Here is a 21,737-nt window from a genome sequence, read left to right on the forward strand (position 1 = left end):
GTGACGAGAATGTAGCGTTTAGTGACATCTAGTGGTGTAATTATAACTGGAAATAGAAGAGTTAGCAGCAGCTGGAGATCACAAGACAATAATTACACAGCTCCATTGATCAGTTATTGTGTTTTATTCCAGCTGTCAATATTTAAGAACGCACTTACAAGAAAAGGAAAATATTAAGAATAGCCAATAACCAAAAATATAGATCTTCATCTAATTAATAAAAGTTAAAGATAAATTCTGTTGTGAAAAAACAAGAAAACAACTAAAAAAATTGCATTTCTTGAGGCTTCACGTGCTCACAAAACTCCCATGCTTATCAAAAAGCCAGATATAATTAATGCAATTTAATCCATTTGAAAATTAATCATTGCGAGAATGTCCCTTCCTGCTGGTCAGTAAATGTGCTTGCCAAAGGGCGTGGCAGTGAAATTGCAGATCCACTGCAGTGAAACTATGTACAGAAGCTGTGCAAATTCTCAACTAATGCTACTACAAATTAAGTAATTTGTCAAACACTTCCAGGATTTCTCAACCTGCCCTCAGGGGCTAAAGCTACTAAGGCATTTATTCTGAACTGCAATTTCTAAAAATGCACAAAATCATTTTGTATTCTCACTCGAGTAAGACACAAACACCAGTGAAACTGGCAGCAATAGGTCACAAAGTTTAATTTTTTTCCATTTTTGAAGAGTCCATTTACTGTAAAATCACTGCATGCCTGAGTGTGTGTCCAAGACACAACCCACCTACACACCTCCGCAGCACACTCATATTTTGCTCCTCCTGGAAAAATACTTTCAACTCCGAAGAAGCAAAAGAAAGCTTGAATGTTTTTTTTTTTTGCTGATCCCCAGACACCCGATTCCCTGAATTCCCTCTGGACTAATCAGGCGATGCACCCATTCATAAACATCCGCAGTTCCACTTTCTCCCTGCTTGTGTCCCTCCTTTGCTCAGGGTCTTATTCAGGTCAGCCTGCTCTTAACGCTGTGCCTCGTGAAGCCTGCAGTCGCCCCAGGGAGAGAGTGTCCTTAGCAAATTGTTAATTAAGCATCTTGGCTTTGGTTGCAGATAGAGAGAGAGAGAAACTGAGAGGAGACTGAAGACTGAAGTAAAAGGAGCATGGGCTTCACTGCTTGTTGTATCTGCCTGTGTGGGTGTGTGATCGGTTAAGACTCTCAAACAAAAGAGAAGCTGTTAGCACAACTGGAGTGTCAAAAAGTACAAAGGTTTCCAGAATACGAGGAAATGATCAGACTCGGAATGAAAATGTCACATTAGCTAAACACTAAAGAACGACTGGTGAAATTGTTAAAATTCAAACAGCATGAGAAGAATTTAAAAGGGTAGCCACACAGAATAACTGCTCAAAACTAACTTCCAAGTCAGCTCAGCTTCAAGATGGCTTAAAGCTGGAGTCTCTATTACTGTATCCGAGTCCACACAAATGACAGCAGAAGGAATTCTAGGCTACAACATCAGAAGTCAAGTATCGGTCAGGATCCCTCGAGGACAACTGACTGGACACCAAAACAAGAAAATAAACAAAAGTTTGAGAAAGGTGGCTCACCGGCAGGTCAGCGAGCTGATCAATGTCAGCTCCTGGCAAGTGGAGAAACATTTCTGAGGGCCCACAAAGCCGGGCACGGGTCAGGAGAGAGTTAAACAAAGCTTTTTACTTTTGGCAGACCTACAGAGGAAAGCCACAAGAGGAGCCGGGGCCGAGGCGAGCCGAGGCTTTGTTCATTATAAAACATTCGAGCGTAATGGGAGATAAACAACAAAACCAACAGTACTGGAAAGAGTGCAGGAGAGAAAAAAATAAATCATCCCACAAGACCTGTGTTAGGAGTAAAGTGGAGTTAGTCACCACGGCATGGCAGACAGCCAGCAGAGGGGAACAAACAAGAAAAGTTGGGCAGCAGACTCAAAATGACTCACAGCAAACTATTTGAAAAGCAGATTCAGAAGGACATGCATGACGAAACTGGACTCATCGCTCTTATTTCTGATTGGCAAATATGATTCTGGAGCTCTGACACAGACGAAATCTCATTAAATGCACGTGTTTTCTGTGAGCATGCTTCAGATCTGTTACAAAGCCGGAACTCAATGCTGTTCCTGAGTCATAACATTGAACAATACGCAGACGGCACCTAGATTTTCCACACTGTTGCTAAAAGGTTTCATCAAAACATTTAATTCGATCTTAAAAGTGTTTTCAAAATGTGACTATGAGGAATCAGTGAATTCCTGATTCACAATAAGTGCACCTGCCCAAAGCCATTTCTACACCACCTGCCCATAAAGCAGCTTTGTTTTAACCAAGTGTGAACTCATCTCTTGCTTTGACAAAAGAAATCACACAAAAAAAGGAACACCGACAGCTACCTGCCATCCTGACTGGCTTTAGACATTTCTTTCTTTTCTATTTTTTTTTTTTTTTTTTTTTTTTTACATTTGGCAAAATCACATCCAAAAACATTTAACTGGGTAATTTACTAGCATATTAATAAATCAAAGGACTGCAGCACAAATCCAAGAACAACATCCCATCAACACGGATCTCAAAGCCTTTTCAAGAGTAGCACAAGAGGTCGCCTCTCGGTCAGTAAACAAAGGTCACCCGCCGTGTCCATCTCGACTACAATGTCCAGTTGCAGAACACATTCTGCTGTGCACAGATGCTTCTTCGCCCCACACGTTGGCATCCTTCCACCATCAGACAGAATGCATAAATAACAGATGAGGAGGAAAATCTAATTAACAATCTGCTCCCTGCAGGGAATGCGGGGATTGAAATAGAGTTACGCGATAGTCAAGGAGGGTTTTTTTTTTTCCTTGCGCTTTTTCAATTATCACTGGTGATAGGTGTCCGCAGGGCCTCCAGGTAAGTCCCTGCGCAGTTGCTGGATGCTCTAGTTTTGCTGTAGTTGTGTTAGCTGCTGCTAAAAGGGAGTATGAGAGGCGATATGGAGCCAAGAGAAACTCCTGGGACATCGTCTTCCAGCTCTGTGGCTTCAGGGGTTAAATGGCTGAAAGATTTCAGCAATTAAATGTCTGATTGGCTTCATCGTTTTGTTTTATGAGGGAGCTTCTGCAGTCAGTGGAATAAAAGATATAAATCACTAAGAATGCACCTTAATTACTGTAATGTTTTTATGAACATCAATGATAAAGGAAGATTATTTCTATTATTCAAAATGCTAAAGTAAAAAAAAAAAGTAATCAAATCCAAGTATTTAGGAGACATCAAGGAAAGAAAGTTTGCTGGAAAAATCACGATGAAATATGCTGCTAATAGAAAGAGACTGAAATAGAAATCATCGTCGTCGTCGTCGTCATAATCTTTTCTGAGTAAATATGCATAAACTAAAAAAAGCAGTGCTGGGGATTAACAACAAAAAAACCCCTATAAATTTCAATTGAAACAGCGAAATCCCCTCAGTGTTGCATAGTTGAGGTGAACATTCTTTCAGAGGAGCCTGCAGGTCACGCACGAGGAGAATAAAGCAAAGACACTTCAGACTCAAATCCCCGCAGTGTCGTGTTGGACAGTCGGCACAAAGTCATTCATCTGTTTTAAAGTTAGAGACGAAGGCAGGTGGAAGCCCTCTGAAGTCCTTCACACACCTCACTTCTCTGAAACATGCAGGTGAACTGCCACGTCCTTCCAATAGATTTCAGCACCCGCCACGGAGTGAAGGAGAGATGCAGTGGAGCCTCACCTTGAAAAACCTCCAGCTTGCCTGACAAGTACGAAATTACTAGAATTTAATCTGTAGTGGTGATTTCCCGGTAAAAACAAAAGACGATGCTTGAAAAGAGCTCCGTTACGCTTTACTGGCAGATGAGGTCAAAACTGCCATTTCTGAAATGAGTTTGAGTGGGAACAAGTCATAAAACACAGGAAAGAAAATGATTCAGCATAAACTCACACACTCGGCATGAGCGTGCACGCACACGAGGACCACCTGAGGAAGATGGACTGAAACAGATGAAGATGCTGCGTAACTGTTGGCTGTTTGAGTGACGTGTTGGCTAAACGACATTTTAGTTTCTCCACTCATGCACAAGGGCAGTGCAGACACTGCAAACTCGTACTGCAGTCAAATGAAGAGACATGTTCCTGGAAAACCAGGAACGTTTATCTGTACTTTTCATCTGGAAAACGAAACAAAGGTGGCACGCAGGCAGTGGAAGGGACAAACTAACATAATCATCCAACCAGAGCAATGCTCAACATCATCCAACGGAATCGTGCTAACCACTGCGCAATATCAGGCCACTATGGCCATGCAAAAACAATGTAATCTGTGATAAATAAAAACACCTAATGTTCTTAAGCGAAACTCTACCAGGCTTGCTGAAAAGTCCATTCAGAGGAGAATCGAGTAGAGTAACGTCGAGTAGAAAGCTAAAATGCAGAGCACATTCATACAGAGTATGACAGATCTCTAACCGGTGACCAAATGTACCAAACTACAGCAGTGAGCTGGAGGAGTTGACAACATCATTGTGAAGGGCTAAAGACTTTCCATTCAGCTGCTGTCACCAAAATTATTAATACATCAGAGCTGAGCGTAAATACTGCCAGGGACTGACAAGCATAAAATATATAATTGCTTTCTTTCATGTCCGCACATTTCTACACAGGCAGGTCTGCTGTGGTGAGTGTTGACAGTGGCGGCGAATAGTGGAGAGCGCGCTCCACACTCCAACCACTCCAGCAAAGATAATGAGCGTCACTATGTCTCGCAAGTCCATTGATGAGAGTCTGTGAAAACAAAAGTCATAACAACACGTAAACAGTGTGGGAGGGAGCAGTGTGAAGCTTCTTTTTTTTCCTGCACCACAACAATCCCCGCCGCATAATATCGACTTCGTGATCGCGACTGCGCGGCAGTAGATCTGTCAATCAGGTGGCAATGTCACGGCAGGACCGCCATTGTTCCTGTTCCTGGCCTTTCTTTGCTGATGTGACGTCATGAGTCAACGTTTTAATTGTTGACACGACCTTAATATGTATGCTTGTGTGCCATCAGTGGAAATCCTGCACTGTTAAGGCACATTTGGAAGTGTTGCTTGTTTGGTGGACAAAAACTGGACACATCTGAGCTGTCGTAAATTTCCAAATGCATTTTGAATGAATAGCTTTATCACGTGCGCACAAACCGACTACCATCACCATGTTGCAGATATAAAGCAAGTCAACTTCCAGGACAGTCTTTAGCAACCCTTCACAACATGCTTTTCAATATAAGGAGAGCAGAAAGTAAACCTTTAATGGCTGTAATAAAAAAAACGTCCCAGCATGGCCCTAATGGTTCACGTAATGGGAGATGCTTTCCTGTGCTTTAGATGACATTAGTCTGCCGGCTGATGTGTTTTTCTGTCCGAACAGTGTATGAGACAACGAGCTAGCATCTCTCCGCGTTTCGATTTAAACCTGTTTGAATCAGAAACGTCGTTAGGGCTAAAAGGGTTCGCAGAGACAGAAAAGCCCTAATCGCTTTACGGTGACGGATACCAAACAATCGAGTCAAAACAAAAGAAAAAACAACGGCCAATAAAAACATTGTGGATAAAACTGTACATAATTTCCCATTTTAAAGTCCTCTGGAATCGGAAAATGTTACCTTTTTTGTTTCTTTTTTTTTAAACTACGGCAATGACGATAACATGAATCCAAAGAAACAATTAGATAACAATAACATTTTACACTGAAGAATTAAGTTTATTTTCAACTGTTTCCTCACGTCGGATTATTTTGTAAGACAGCAAATCAAGAACATTTCCATTCACCCAGAAAATGAAAGCCGTGTCAATCCACCTGCACGGAGACGGATCTCCATCGCTCTGCTCGTACCTGATGCAGCTGTAGTGTTTGAAGGTGCTGGCGGCCTTCTGGCACTCCAGACACAGCTGGATCGCGCCCGGATAGTCTTCCTCCTAAATGAGAGGAGATGTAATTTAATGGAGTGTGTTAAGAGAAAATAATATTTACAGGGTTTGGGGACACTGTCAGTATTTTAAAGCACTGCAGTAAAACTCTTGGTGATTACAGACAATGACAGAGTTACATCAGTTTTTTATCATCCAGTCTCGTACAACTATTTTCTTCAAAAGACTTTTACCGCAAAAACTGTGCAGACAGATAATGATTTCGCTCGGTGGTGGTTGATCCATTTCCTCACACTCCAGCTGACCTTCACTTTCAGCAGGCATTCATCAGAGCATCTACTGTTTGTGTGGGTTTTGTTTTCGGCGCAGTATTACTCCTGTCGTCTGACCTTTCCAGTCAATTATGAGCACGTCTGTATGTTTGTTGGGGTGCGCAGCGTTATCGTACCTCAAGCATCTCGCTGAGTCTTACATCTGTTCTTTGCTGCGAGGATGAAAAAGACAAAAGATGTCAGGAGATAACAGGGAATACATTATATTTAGTGACAAACGTCTCAAAAAAAAGTTTGACATTTTTCTGCTGTGACAATGGCGGCAACATGAAATGATTACAAGTCAAAGAAATGATCAAAGTAAATGAGAAAACAGTATATGTGACTTTCTCTAATCTTAATTTCAAATCATGTTTTAAAAAAAAAAAGTTGCAAATATAACTTTACGTAAGTTACATTGCAGGCACGTAAGAAATACATTCATATCAATAACAATGTTAAAGTAGTTCTGAAGGTGTGATACATTCCTTAAAAAGCCAGATTCAACTCAGCCAAATAAAAGAAGAACTTCTTACTGATGGCCTGAATTTTTGCTCCTATTTAATTAAACATGAAAGCTCAAACAATCTGCTGGCAAGTTCAAATACTTTCACTCTGGAGCTGAATCAAAGGAGAATAATAATTAATTCCAAACCAGTTTAAGAATCTGATGAAATAATGACAGATCAGCCAAAGCTGTAGCTCAACTTCCGTCTTGCTCATGGACACTTCGGCAGCGCTGCCATTTCCAATCACGCTGCAGCTAAATGTAATTAAAACCGCCGCATGTCGTCATGTAGCGCGGTGCGTTACCAGGGTCTTGATGGTCCTCAGAGACTTGAGCAGGCCCGTCAGCAGCTGCCGCCTTCTCTGATTGGCCAGCAGACCCAGGCTGGCCCCGGTGAACCCCTCCTTCGCCACACTCAGTTGTCTGAAAGAGAGAAGGTGATGATGATTCGGGCATTCGCAGCCAAATACAAAAAAAACATGACAGACCGACATCTCGACAACACCAATTGATCCCGATCAGCACTTCCAGGTGGTTTGAATCTGTTAAATATTCATAGTCAGATTTCTGTCAGTGCTGCCCATTTGTGTCTTCGGCTTCCAAACGCACTCTGCTGAGATTCAAGACAACACAGGCTTCGAGGCTGCAGGGTTCATGAATTAGTGATGGGGTGAGCACTTCATTTAGCGAAGAATATTGCTTCATTTTGGATGTTTTTGAAGAGAAACATGTCAGTCTGAGCACAATACAATGGACTGGAACAAGAAACCTCTTCTTCTACCTCATCTTTCATCAGTACTACAGGCAGTAACGCTGCCTAAAGATTCACAAATAATGACATGGAATTGGTGAAGATCAGCAACAGTATGAAACATTTATTACAGGAAATAAAATTCTCATTAATAAAGAAATAAGCTATCCTAACATAAAAACATGGTTTATGTGTTTTCATAAGAAATAATGAGAACATATTCAAACCATTTCAGGAATACAGCAAGTATGGAATGCCTAGAAACACAAACGCTAACAGGGCCTGGACCACATGGCCAGTTCTGAGATTCATCTAACTCTGTTTGGTTCTCTCACCAGATATCATATCTATTTCCATGTGCTGTCTAATGAATACCCCCCCCCCCCCCCCCCCCCAAAAAAAAAAAAAACTTTAAAAAGTGATGCTGATTACATAAATATTGCACTGCAGTGTTCAGCAAAGGTTTCAGGACTACAGAGAGAAACATTATAATATTGTTTAATCACAACATTTGTACTTTGAGACCTTATGAGGAGACTCAGAAGTATTCTAAAAGTAATTCAGGAAGACACTGACTCGTGTACATGAAGTCTCAATCGGCTGTGATGAGTTACTACAGTGAACAGACAGTAACGCTGTTACCTTCTTGCATTCGTGCAAATGACCGCTGCCAGCTGCAGGTTGGTCTGTAACGCCGTCACTCTCTCCAGCTCCTGAGAACAAAAATGAGATCTGAATGACCGAATGAACAACAGAAAACAAAACACGTACACACTTTTTTTTTTTAAGCTGCCGTTTCACATTTGAAAGGATCGTTTATTTGCTGGGACCCGTCACTATGAAACAGCTCGGAACTTGCAGGACACACAGATGTTTGCGAGACTGGTTCATTTGCTTTACTGTCAGTGAGCCGCGCCTCTAATAACGCCATTTATCGAGCAAATCACTTCCCCGCTAAGCACAGCAATGACATGAAAAGCAATTCTCACAGACACTCCTCCGCGAGAGGCACCCCGCTGTGAGCAGATAGATATTATAGATGATGCTGTTCTGGTAAGACATGTTTCATCACTTCCAAAGAATAGCGCGGCTCAGAAAAAAAAAAAGGACTTTCAAAAGACAAAACGTCTGAGAAAACTTTTTCTTGAAAGCTTGGGTACCGAGAAAATCAATGAGCACTCTGCTCTGAGACTTGAGCCATTATGCCAATTCAATGGCCTCTGCTGAGTGCAGCCGCACCGCCGTGAGTCCAGGGAGCAAACAGCACTTTTGTCTGTCATCACCTTCCAGAACAGGAAGTGTCACCTGACTCAGAACACGCTCTGATTGTAAGTTTAAACGTTGCATCAACATTCGGTCTGGATTTTATCCGTAAAACCCGGTTGAAGTATGTGTGAAACTTTATTGAAATACATCAAAAATCCAAATAGGACTTTCAGCTGCACAAGATCAAAAATTGCAATTATTCCACCACGACCTCCAGAAGTTCCAGTAACACTTCCAAAATTCTTATTCACATCACTTTATCATATTTCAACAGGGAATTTGTACAACAAGCACATCACACAATTATTAATTCATTTTTTTAAATCTTTAATACAGATTACCTACAGATCACTGGTTAACAGGATAAAAGCTGTACAACTGAATAAATTATAAACAGCTTTGTTCACTATTACATTGGACAAAATTTTCAACTACAGATGAGTTGCAAATATCTGTACAACCCAAAAAACTAAATCTACCAAAGTGAGCCACAGTCCCAGCAGCTTTATAACACCACTTATTAACGCCACAATACGGTGCAGTGAATCACGCTGCTAAGAAACAGCAGATTTTGACAAAACAAGGTGCGTCGACAAGCACTGACCTTGACAACAACTCACCACAAACTCCAGAAACTCAGGAAATGTCAACCATTAAAAATATTTTTTTAGATTGCATGTCTAGTTTATTTTTCATCAGCGTTTTGTTTTTCCTTAGATACTTAATAATAAAATTACCAATGTAGAATATTTTTGATTTACATTAGTATTTTAATCAGGTCAGCACTTGACGCATTGATCAATCAATACAGCTTGCCAAGAAACCAAATATTAAAGCATTTCTTAACAGTGCACCTTGAATAAAGTGTCCAAAGTGACAAATCAAAATATTCATGATATCAAAATGTGTCCTGATTAAGGTGCTTTTTTTTTCCTGTTTCAATGCTATAAAATGCTGGGACATGATTTACCAGGTAAAGCATACAACCGTTTGATAAATCACATCACAGGAGAATAGTCCAAATATTTTAAGGTGCAGGAATCAGATTAACAACCAAATTCTCAAGCTCCTGGCTTTGATTTTTTTTTTCTTTTTTCTTTTTTTTTTTTACACATCAGTGATCAACACACATGAAACAGTGTTTCAACTCAGCTGAATTATTATGAATCGTCTGTGTAGAAACAGAGAGTGCAAAAACATTCAATATCCTAGTAAAACATACAGAAACACACACACATTCTGTCGTGTCAACACATTAACCTCAAACGGTGCAAAAACAGCACGGACACTCACACTTGTTCAAACAGAAACAAACACACACTCACATGTGCCCAGCGATACGAGCGTTCACGATTTTGCCCGGAGCCCCAATTTGTTGTTAAAGCACAGTTCTGAGCCGCCGACACCACCTACCGCAAAAGCTTCACTTAACCTGACAGTCTGAAGGCTCAATCCGTTTAGGTTGCGTAAGAAGAGATACAGAAAACGCGCACGGCGGTGGGCTCTCGAGACATAACAAGGCGGGTTTCAAAGGATGAAGACAGGTTGTATGCTTTAATGTGATCAAAACAAAGTCAGGGCGTTTAGTAGGTTTGTATGAAGTTCAGACAGACAAGAGAAGGCAGCCTTCTCATGTGATTCCACCAGAGCGCCTCACTCCTACATCCATCACAAACACGGCTCCGGTGTGGGAAGTGAAGGTTAAGGGGGAGTAGATGTTCATCGCAGTGGGGATTTCTTTATTCATATATTCACAAGAGGTCCTCACAGTGACCCACCACCGCATCGGCCATGCACTGGCTCCCCGTTACCCTTCCATCTGTACATCCTAATGGTGCCATTGTTTTGCAATGAAAAGCAAAGTTAAATAGCATTCTGGACACACAGGTTCAGGCTGCTGCAGCTGAAGGGGGACGTGCTGTTTGGTGCAACGTGTTTATGCCACTGCAGTCACACACAGTTCCCCAGAGGGCATGCGACCAAACCTGCACATCTCTGCAGATATTAACCAAGCTGTCACATCCATTTTTTGTCAATTTCTGCCCTTCCCAGTGATAAAGCCTGAAGACCCCAGTGTAATTGGCAGCTATGACCAGCAGTCTCTGACAAATTACCAATCTCTTTCAAAGGAGGAGAGTGGGAATCAATGACAAAAGGAACCGACAGTAACCACGAAGAAGAGGCGTTTCCAGAGGAAAATAATTGAATACCAATCCGAGTCCATTCTTTGTGGCACAGACTCATCACAACCTGAATCCTAGCAAGGCAATCAGACACATTTCAGAGCCACTCCATTCGAACCTGTCTCCTCCAAATATGAGGAGGTGACGAGAGGGCTGCTGTTAGACATCACCTCACTGCTTCACTAAAGTCAAATGTTCAACCTGACATGTAGATGCGCCTTTGTGTCGCCTTCCTGCATGACGACGCCCAATCGACCAGAGTCCACGTTTGACCGGAGGGCACAGAGGTTAGTCACTGTACGGCCGAGTCGCACATTGTTTTCCACACTGCGGCGTGAATATATGTGTCTGTGCAATTTATGTGTCTGCTGATCTGCACACTGTGGTGGTGGCCGCCTGTGTGATAATATCACACAGCGAGGACAAGAAATCTATATGAAGAAAGATGTTTCATTTAAAATTGGATGCAAAATATATATCTTGGGTAGTCACATTTTCTAGATTTATATCAAAGCTATGAATGGTTTAAGAAAAAAAGCACCAACGAATGAATATCGTGAGCTTCTTTGGAAGCGCTTCATGCTGAAAAGATAAAATAGCTCGCCGCCGTCTCTCTCATTGCGACATTAGCAGAGCGCAGGTGGAAACTGAAGAGGCCTCTGAACTCCACGGGGCTTCTGCGGACTGAAAGAGGGTCGAGATGCTTGAATGGAAATGTCCCTCTGAGTTCCCTGCCAATGGCTGCTAATAAGCCTCGCTGTCTCCTCGCCGTTGAACTCGCAGGGAGGTTTGTAGATATAATGATCAATTTACTATTCATAGAATGACCCCCAGATGCCTCAACAATGGCAGTAATCGCACTACCATTTCACCCATCTGTTTTCTATACCTGTTTTATCCAGCGTAAGGTCGTTTGGGCTCAAGCCAATCCCAGCTGACACTGAGAGAAAGGCGTGCACAGGTCACCTCTTCCACTGTTTCAGCTGCCAGTGACCCAAGATCACAGCTTCAAATTCAAATTTAATACAGTCTAACAAACTTTGGAAACTCAAATAAATCAAGAGTACCGTCTTCAAATGAACTCCAGGTGGTCTGTCGAAACGTTCGTCTATGAAGTGACAACAAGGGAGCGTGAAGGCTGGAGCAATAACGGTGATCTACAACGACCTTAAAGTAAGGAGTTGCAATATCATTAGATAACAACCGTCTGGGGGTTTGGGATTTCTGAGGATGCCCTATAAAGCGTGAGACAGCCAGCCATCTGGTGGGTGTGCCGACGATTTTCTCAGTTGCTGCTCCAGCAAAATCATATTGCAATCAAAAGACGAGGTTACAGGACTGCATCTAATTAACATGAATAAAAATCTAAATGACTGCGCTCCTGCAATGTGCCGTGTCCTTGAATTGAATATTAATAGCTAAAATTCTTTAAAAAAAGACTTTACAGTGAGTGGATCGGCTGAGATGACACACGATTTTGACACCGACGCTGGAAGCTTACCTTGACGTAAGAAGGCTGCTTCTCCAGAATGAGATCTGCCACTTTTTTAGAGACCTGGATGAAGAAAGAGGCAAAGAAAAATAGAGGAAGAGAGAAGTTAGCAATGGTTTAAAACAGGAAAAAAAAAGTGATATTTTGGTCTTCTTCCCTATTATAGGACAAAGAAAACAGGTTTAGTCAGAGGAAAATCTCGCTATTGAGGATGGGAGAAGAATAGCAAGAATTGAAGTCTGCATCTGAGGCTCAACACAGTCAAACCCTTTTAACGGAGTGTCTCATTTTCTTGACTTTATTTCATTCGGTGTCTTTCACAAAAAGTGTTAACTCTCGCCACTAAGAGATAACTCTCTGTTCTCTGTGTCCCTTTAGTGTTTCCTAATTTTCAACATCCTCTATGGTGCGTCTCTTCACTGATTTGATTCACGGCCAAGGTGAAATTGTAATTATTTAAAGAGCTCGTGCCCTGCCGATGGCATGAAGCACTAAAGCACCGGCAGTGGTCATGAGATCAGCGTGACCCTCCTGCTATGTGGGATGTCCACCGCTGCTTTTAGCAGACTGGAAAAAAAAACACTGCAGGACACTGAGGGGCCAGCGGAAATTGAATGAAATGCGGCTTCGTCTATATCCGAGGACCGTTACATACAAACAAGGCCACCTCTAACAAAGGCAGCTGGGTGCACTCACGCTAATGACCCGACTTAAAATAAAGACGTTTCAAGAGCTGGTGGAGCTGTTGCTGGCAATACGATTCCCATCTGTAATAATGTTTTAACATTCTGTTGAAAACTGTTCAGTCAGTGTTTTGGAAACCGAGTTCAGAGAAGACATGAAACAACATACAGAGCCAGTCGCTACCTCTACAAAACAGGTATTTGATAGGAACATTGTACAGTCTTACACACTGTAAGACAACAGCAGGTCTTTAAAACAATGGTTTTAGTTGGTTAAGGTTCAAAAAATACCAGGGCAACACCAGATATTTAGGAATGAGTATTTATTCAGACAGACGAAATGAGGTTGTTGTCATGATGATAACCAAGGACAGTCCCTTATCAACTCGGAAAAAAACCCTCAACCATCTCCCTCCCACTCCAGCACGTTCTTTAACAATACATTCGCACACCGAGTGGCGTTTGATGACATTTGTATTAAAAGATAAAAGAAAAAAAAAAAATTCATCCAAAGCAGCCGCAGAGCCTACACATGCAGAGGATGAAAGAAGGGGAGGGGATGGCATTTCAACATTATGTTCTGTAAGCGTGGCAGACAACAGGCAACACAACAGACAGTGTACCGGCTCGTCTGTGTGTCTTTTCAACATTCAGACATATGAGAAACTGCATTGTCACACAGGAAAAAAAAGAATCAGTCGTTGGAAGTCGTGAGGAAAAAGCACAGGAGTGTCCAGAAAACAAAGAGCATTCACTACGAGGGATCCCTCATATAGTTTCCCAGGCTTCTACAAACCAGCTCAAAATAATGCCATAACGCCACCTATTGGCCTCCCACCCATTTTACCATCCAGCACTCAACTTTTCAAAGATGTGCAAGACTTTTACAAAGCAATAACAACTGTGATTAGTTGAAAAACTGCAAGCTGAGTCACACGGCCTTCGGCATTAATTTGAAACATGGGCGGCGAAGCAAGAAGAGATGCAATGAGTGACGGACAGTAAACAGTAACGGACTCACACACAGCCTGAAAACATGCTTTTCGCACATAAATCAGGAGGGAAATTAAAAAAAAAAAGATTAGGGATGTTAAGAAAAAATTTAACATCTGACACAGATTTGACTCAACTTCTACCACACATCATCAGTGTTGGGCTATTTACTCTAAAAAAAAAAGTAGTTACTAGTTACTCATCGCTTCTGCAAATATTAATCAGAATACTTCAATAGTTACTGCACTTTAATAAGTAGTGAAATTACTTTTAATATACAATTTGTTTATTTACAATGTAGAGACTTGGACAAACATCATGGTCGTATCATCACTTATCCTGTCTACGTAGTGCTTATTGTATAAAGTAAAACTGCAGGAAGATCTTGTCATAACCCAGGTTTTTTGAGAAATGGGGGGGGGGGGGGGGGGGGGGGGACTCCTAAAAAATAGTTTTTCTTTACAGTCATGTAAAAAAGAAATGAAATGGTCGATAAGAAATACAAAAACAAAGGTTTGATGATTTTATCCTTTAAAATTAGAATACGAATGCACTTAAACCATTAAAAGGAAACAAATGCAACTAATTAATTAAGTAGAAAAGAGAAAAAAATCTCACCAGATGGTAACGAATTCTAAAACTATGCATAGAATTTCTAGGTGAAATTACAGAAGAAAGGGATTATAATCAGTATTTAATTGATGAGTGGGTGGAGAAAAGGATCGGGGTGCAGGTGATCAGTGGGGATCAATAGTGACCAGCTGGGTGGGGACTTCCCATCTTATTTCTACTCAACCTTGAACACTTCCCTCCTGCGTAGTCCAGCTGTCACAACAAAGGGGCGGAGCTTCAAGTTTGCATATGGAAAACCAGAAAAAAAAACAAAAAAGTCACTTCCCTCAGAATGCAATAGTGTCGATTCACAGACACAATCCCCGGCGCTGTGTAGGATTTCAATAGGGGGACTTTTGGTGTTTGGCTGAGTGAAAAGAGATCTTCTTTAAGAGCTAAAGATCATGTGGTCAATGAAGGTTGGAGCGAGATGTACGATAATCATGGTCATCTGCAGGCTGGAACGACCAGAACTTCACACAGAAGCAAACATGACAAGAGTGACGCAGAAAAGCATGTTAGCATGTCCAGTAAAGTAATTTACTTACAGATATCGTTACTGTAATGCATTACACCAAACACTGCACATCACCTATCAAGAGAAGACGTACCGATGCCAGGGCTGTTTCAAGAGCAAATATAGTTTTAGAATGTAGATCAGATGTGGGCACTTAAATGAAATTACACAGAAGCAAGTTCATTCAATTAATAAAATAGTTCTTTTCAGCAAATGATGCCGTTTCACAGAAATACTTAAAGTACTGGAATTTTGTGGTTCTCATAATGATCATGTTGCTCATCCTTGTTTTATAAAGCCATATAATTTAGGGGAAGACTAACAAATACAATAAGCATTAACTGAGATGAAATGATCAAATAGTGCCAATGTAGCTAATTGATAAAGAAAGATAAGAGTGAAATTGATTAAACAGTAAGAACTGTTTTGGCCTGGCTGATTCTCATTGAAGAATAAACAACGAAACTGTGTCCACAACTGGTCCACAAGGACATAAACTATAATAATCAGCTTGAAGTGGAGGCAGCGAGAAGCCCTGCTGTTCAAGTAGTACTGTTTATTTAAGAAACTCTGCACCTTGCTGTGGTGAACAAAATGAAGAGTTCCCTGCAGATGCTCAGTTTCTCTAATGTCTTCATTTGTGAAACACGTTTCTAAAAAGTCACGCTCTCTCGTCTTTAAACAAATGCAAATAATTGTTTCTCTAGCCCTGCTCTGAAGCCATCCATTTGTGCGTGTGTGTGTGTTGTATTTTGTCGTGCTCGTATTCACACAGGAAAGCGCACACCTGGAAAAACTCTGCCTGCACAGCAGGTCATCATTTCAGTCTCATTCGAACACGAGGAGGAAGCCTGCAGCCAGGAAAGGCAGAAATTACGTAAGAATCACTGACATTAAAAAAAAAAAAAAAAGAAAAAGACAGAAGAGAGTGGAGGGACAGAATCCATTACTGCTGCAGGAAGGAGACTCTTCTCCAGCATTCAAGTTTCATTAAAAATTGAATGTGTTCGTTCACATTACCAACATCGCCTCTGCTGACATGGCAGCAGAAACGCCGAAAAAAGGAAAATCACTTTCTGATAAATGGGGGGGATGTAATTCAAAAGCCACCTCCAAAAAATGTCTGTGCTGTTTTCAAGACAGTACAGGTGCGTCTAAAATGAAAGGTCGGACTTTTATGTGTTATTACCAGCAACAGTTCATTTAAAAAAAAAAAAAAAAAAAAAAAAAAAAAGTATTTTTTGCGTTTCAGAAAATGTCAAAAAAAAATCTGAGAAAAGTGAAAGTTCTCAAAAGTTTTTTTTTTTTTTTTAATGAAAGGAGCGTTCCCACATCAATGCAGCGAGGATCCATCCAGCCTGAGGCACTGCCGAGGTGAAATGGAAGCCCGGGCTGCTTTGATAGCGGCCGTCGGCTCATCTGGATAATGACTCTGAAGTCTCTTCATCTTCCTCCTGACAATGGACCCTCCCCTCTGGGGTTTCAGTCGGCAAGTCAGAGGTAAGCAAAATTTAGAGAAAGTTCTTGTACTGGGGGCAGGTGGAACGTCCTGCAGCAAAAGGAAATGACCACTGCCATTAAAGTCCTTCCACATGTTGACTCTGGACTTCAGACTCGGTTGACATGGCCTTGTTATCTCTTCCTCTGGACTAAGAAGGAGACATTGTTCTTGTTCGGAATATGAAGCTAGGATAATATCATCAGAGAAGGATTGTCTCCTCCATCGATCAGCTGAGTTTTGCCACCAACATTTAATCCTCAATCCGATGTGCTCCTTATATGGACCTTATCAGATCTCGCTCTGGTTTCACCACCTCTGCCAACCGGGCTGTGATTTCAATTTGTTACATTTAATCTATTCCGATAAGAGTATTTGGTTAATGTGATTTTGATGGGCCGGGAATTTAATCTGATTTATTTTGTTCATCAGTGGCAGTATTAAGTAGAAAAACCACTTTGAAGACCACTAATGGTGATCCAGTTCTTCTTGTCCTTAGCTAAGATGAGACTCTCGCTGGTTCAGGAGTGCTTTGACAGTATTTTCACTGCCGGCTCTTTAAGCCCGGACTCCATCGTCAGTCCACTCCTGATGAAGTTCTTCTCCTTCAGTCCTCTCCAGGCTGTGGTTATACCTGCTGGTTGTGCACTTCTTCCTCCCACACCTCGTCCCACTCAATGTTCCATGAATCTGGTTCGACTCAATACTGTAAACATCAGCCGGCTTTACACTTTCTGTGAAGGCTCTCAGCAGCTTCTGGACACTGAACAAGTCTTTGTCATAACCATAGTAGTGTGTACTGAGGTATTGAAATTAATACGCAATGTCTACAGATATTCTGGTATGTTGCGATGGTTTTGATCTGTCATGACTGAGAGATTCTCTGGAAAACTTTTAGCTGAAATGTCACTGAAATAAATTATAATTGAACTTTTCTACGAAGCTGAAACTCATATATTCAAAGTGAGTCAGTGTGTTTTAGAATTTTATCGAGGTGTGTTAATGGTGACAGCAGCTGAATGTTTTAACTCAGAATTGTAAAAAAAAAAAAAAAAAAAGTCCTCAGAAATATGATGAATGTATTCAGTTCACATTAATTAAGGCTTTTTAACATTCCGGTGTTACACAGAATTACAGCAAAAACAACATGCTCCTCTGGAACCATTTTTCGCATGGGCTAAAGTCTCCCAGCATGAAAAAGGCAATTAGCCCAGAGATGAGCCTCTGCCACGCTTGTGTCAAAGATGCCAATTAAGCTTGGATACCGCAGCGGAGAGACCGGGCCGCGGCGCTCTTTCCTGAAACCACAGGTCCGTTCCGTTCGGCTGCAGATGATTCAGATGGCGCTGCGAGTCAACCCACCGGCTGATAAACACACGCCCTCACACAGCAGGGGTGAGGGCGGAATGCAAATATGGGTAAGAGTACATATGGTAGAGCAGACGTGGAGCAATATTATGTATTTCTCGCTTTCGTCGCGAGAACTCGTGAGCGCGTGTGAACCCAGTAATATGAATACAAAGAAATATAAAATTCCACTGCCTCTTTAAGCCTCGCTCTATTAGCACATCTCAGTTTTAATCCAGTGTCTCATTTGCAATGGTTTTAAAAAAAAAAGAAGAAAGAAAACAAAACAAACATTGATTTTGGTGCCAAAACAAATCTTTTAACACACTACAGAGAATCAAACCAAAGCAGGAATCAGTCAAACAGCCTCCCTGTGATTGCAGTAGAAACTAAAATCGCACATTTTTTACAAGCTCACTTCGTTAATGGAAAAACAGGCTTCTTCTGGCCAGGTTTAGGACAAGTGCAGGGCAGGAGGTAATGTGTTAGAATTGCCGCAGAGCCAGGCAGAGATGACGGTGACTGGATTTCTATATATAATTACAGCAGATAAAGGAAAGCCAATGTTCATAAATAACAAGTGGCATGGCAATTATGCTGAAAATATCAGACTTAAACACAGAAGGGTAGGACTTCAAGAGAAAATGCTAATAAACCGCACTACAGTACGCATCACGTCACTGAGATAACTTCACATTTAAAAAAAAAAGGAGGGAGATAAAATAAAAAAAAGCTTAATGTATGCTCTTTAAAGGAGGCATATAGAGAAACCTTCTACAAACCAGCAGGATGCCGCCGGCCGCATACAAACAGGTTGCGAGATTCTCACATGGAAACAAGGCTACAGCTCTGCTTTGATAAGCTTGCTGAGAAACTAAGCTGCACATTTTCTGTCTGATAGCACACCGGACCAATTACCATGGCTATTCCCGCACGGTGCCTGCAGGCTGACAGCCAAAAGGAGAAGGGAGGTGAGAGGCTGTACTGCCGTGCCACAGCGCAAAAAAGTCTGGAACACCGTCTTAACTGCAAAACCTGTCAAGACGAGGATGTGGAGAAGGAAGAAATGTAACATGTACATCTAGAATGTGAGCTTGCACGGTGGGCTTTATGGCATTTTTATTGAATTTTTGAGATTATCAACTACAATGGTATCAATGCTAAGAGAGGTCAGCGGAGGTTTCCAAGGATTAAAACAACATTTTTGGGATTTGAACATATTTTTTTCCAACTTGTGTTTATAATTTTCAAATTCTGTCTTTACTATCACAACAAACCACTCAACCACGACTGTCATAACATCCCATAACAAAGGACCCTCGACACCAACCTGTTTATTTCTCATCTAGACCTCTGAAAACGGGAATCTGTGACTGCTGTCAAACCAAACAACCAAATGTCTGAAGATCAATTCCAGGCTGTGTGGGATCTTTCACCCAGACCACCTCGTCTGTATCAGACACTTGGCTCAGGTATAATGTCAATAAAAAGTAAACACCCCCTCAGTGTTTTCTCCTTTTGTTTCTTTCTCACATGAAGTCACAATCGATATTATTTTACACTTTTGAAATAAGAATTTGCAAGAAAAAAAAAAAGATTTTTACAAACTAATGCCATCCATTCAGTCCTCATGTAACTGGACCAATCCAGCTGACAACGACACTGAGTGGATCCAGAATAACTTCATTGAATGACTACAGTGTAAAATACGTGTGCATTAATATTCACTCCATTTAGAAGAACTTAGATGATTCAAGAAAGGTCAGCAGTGTTACAGTTAGAGTGTGTGAAGTGATTGAAAAACTTGTGTCTGGGACTTTCTGTCTCTGGGTCGTTGGTATTCCGACTGTTGCAACATAAAGACAAAATACCACTTCCAGAAGCTCACAGGAAAGATCAATCAAAAGCATCTGTCAGAGACGGCTATAAAAAGACTCTGAACTCACTGAACATGTAATGGAGTTTTGTCAGATCATTGAGAGATGGAAGAAGTTCGGCGCTGACCGCTGGCTTTCTTTACAAATGGAGACTATCATGAAGAAAAAGGCTGAGAGAAGCAACCGACACTTCTACAACCAGCCTGAAGGAGCTATAGCTGGAATCTGTCTAAACATAAAAAAGTAGGCTCTTTGGTCTTAAGGGACAAAATTTGGGACTGCACACCTCTTCTCCATCATCACACATGGCGGAGGCAGCATCAAGCTCTGTGGCTGCTTCTCAGAAGCAGGCCAAAGGTACAGTGAAACACAAATGCAGGAAAACATTGCTAAACCTGGAGGGTAATCTGACTTTGCCTGCTTGAGAAAATATCTATTTTGCAGAATGACAAAGCAAAACCACCACAGAGACGGTTCAAAGACAACAAGATGAATCTCAACCAAAGCCCAGCCCCCGATGCAACTGATGACTTCTAGATTTAAAAAATCTGTTCTTTCTTTATTCCATGAACAAACGTTCCAGAGTTTGAGTTGTTTTGCAAGGAAGGATGGAGACAACCGGGCTCACTTAAATAGCACATTTCCATCTGTCTTAAAGCATTTTAACACTTTTAGTCACATTTATAAACAGTCACATGAAAGTGGCGATGTCCGCCACACGATGTGCGTCCTTTGGGAGCAATTTGTGCTTTGCTCAATGACACTTAGCCATATGGACAGTGGGAGAGAGGAGATCGAGCCATCCTCTCCCTGCAACTGGAGGATGGCAACTAATTGACATTATGCTGAAAGAATGTTTCATATTTGATATTAAAATCACAGAGCTAAACTTCCAAGTTTGATTCCATCCTGACAATTTTATTAAAATTTCAAAATAAGGTGAGGAAAGATAAAGCCAGAAACACACACATTTTGAATCCTAAACGACTATTAATCATGGAATGACACCATGGTGTGTTTATAAGCCTGCATGCGTGCGTCTGTGAGTGACAGGACAGGAAAATACTTACTGCTGCTTGTTGTCTTTTGAGCTTATCTCTGTACTCCTCCAGCTCCTGCAGATTCAGCTCAGGTGGGAGTTTCTGTAATCACACACACACACACACACACACACACATAACCTTAATGACAGTGCCTCCTCCTACACAGCTGACGAAACCCAGAACTTCTGCATCTCAGCACAACGTCGCTGAACTATTTTCCTCGTGTGCGGCTGCTTTGCTGCTTCATAACAAATCCAGTGCTCGGGATCATAAATCCTTCCTGACTGGGTGTCGAACCTAAAAACGTTCCGAGCGGAACCATGACAGTAATAAATGTTTCATTGTTCTCTTCTTAGCAACTTAATTTTTCAAAAGATACATCACCATTAATTAAACGAAGAGCTGCGTCTGGCCTTACCGGTGGGCCGCGGAGGAGCACACGCTCCTCCCCTCTCGCTAAAAACAAAAGAAGACTTTCCTCAATAAATACACTTTCCCTGATCACACGTCAGATCAGTCAAGAGAGTGGAGGATGTTATTAAGTAAACAGCAAACAAACTCTTACGTGGGGAAAGAAGATATTACAAATCCATGGCCCAGAGGATGATAGGTAATTACTTTCCCCTTGACTGAGAGTCTCATTTCAGATGGTGTAGCAATACCAAGATAAATCTAATGAGATTTCACACCCTTCTTCTGTTGAGCGGATGCAATCCATCAATCCAGACGTCAATGGTATGCACGCAGCTCGG

The 21,737-nt window shown here is 41.5% G+C and overlaps 1 protein-coding gene across 2 annotated transcripts in view; it reads right to left on the bottom strand.

Moving 5' to 3' along the window:
• vps50 (VPS50 subunit of EARP/GARPII complex) overlaps window positions 1–21,737 on the bottom strand; it is an 86,414-nt gene that overhangs the window by 57,040 nt on the left and 7,637 nt on the right. For both annotated transcript variants that reach the window (XM_030120453.1, XM_030120452.1), the window contains exons 4-9: window positions 21,013–21,084; window positions 12,425–12,478; window positions 8,117–8,187; window positions 7,029–7,146; window positions 6,353–6,388; window positions 5,870–5,952 (exon numbers count right to left, since the gene is read on the bottom strand). In XM_030120453.1, coding sequence (XP_029976313.1) covers window positions 5,870–5,952; window positions 6,353–6,388; window positions 7,029–7,146; window positions 8,117–8,187; window positions 12,425–12,478; window positions 21,013–21,084 — 434 coding nt within the window. The remainder of the gene's footprint in view (window positions 1–5,869; window positions 5,953–6,352; window positions 6,389–7,028; window positions 7,147–8,116; window positions 8,188–12,424; window positions 12,479–21,012; window positions 21,085–21,737) is intronic.

This window comes from Salarias fasciatus, chromosome 22, assembly GCF_902148845.1.
Source record: "Salarias fasciatus chromosome 22, fSalaFa1.1, whole genome shotgun sequence".
In the NCBI taxonomy this organism is placed as follows: domain Eukaryota; kingdom Metazoa; phylum Chordata; class Actinopteri; order Blenniiformes; family Blenniidae; genus Salarias; species Salarias fasciatus.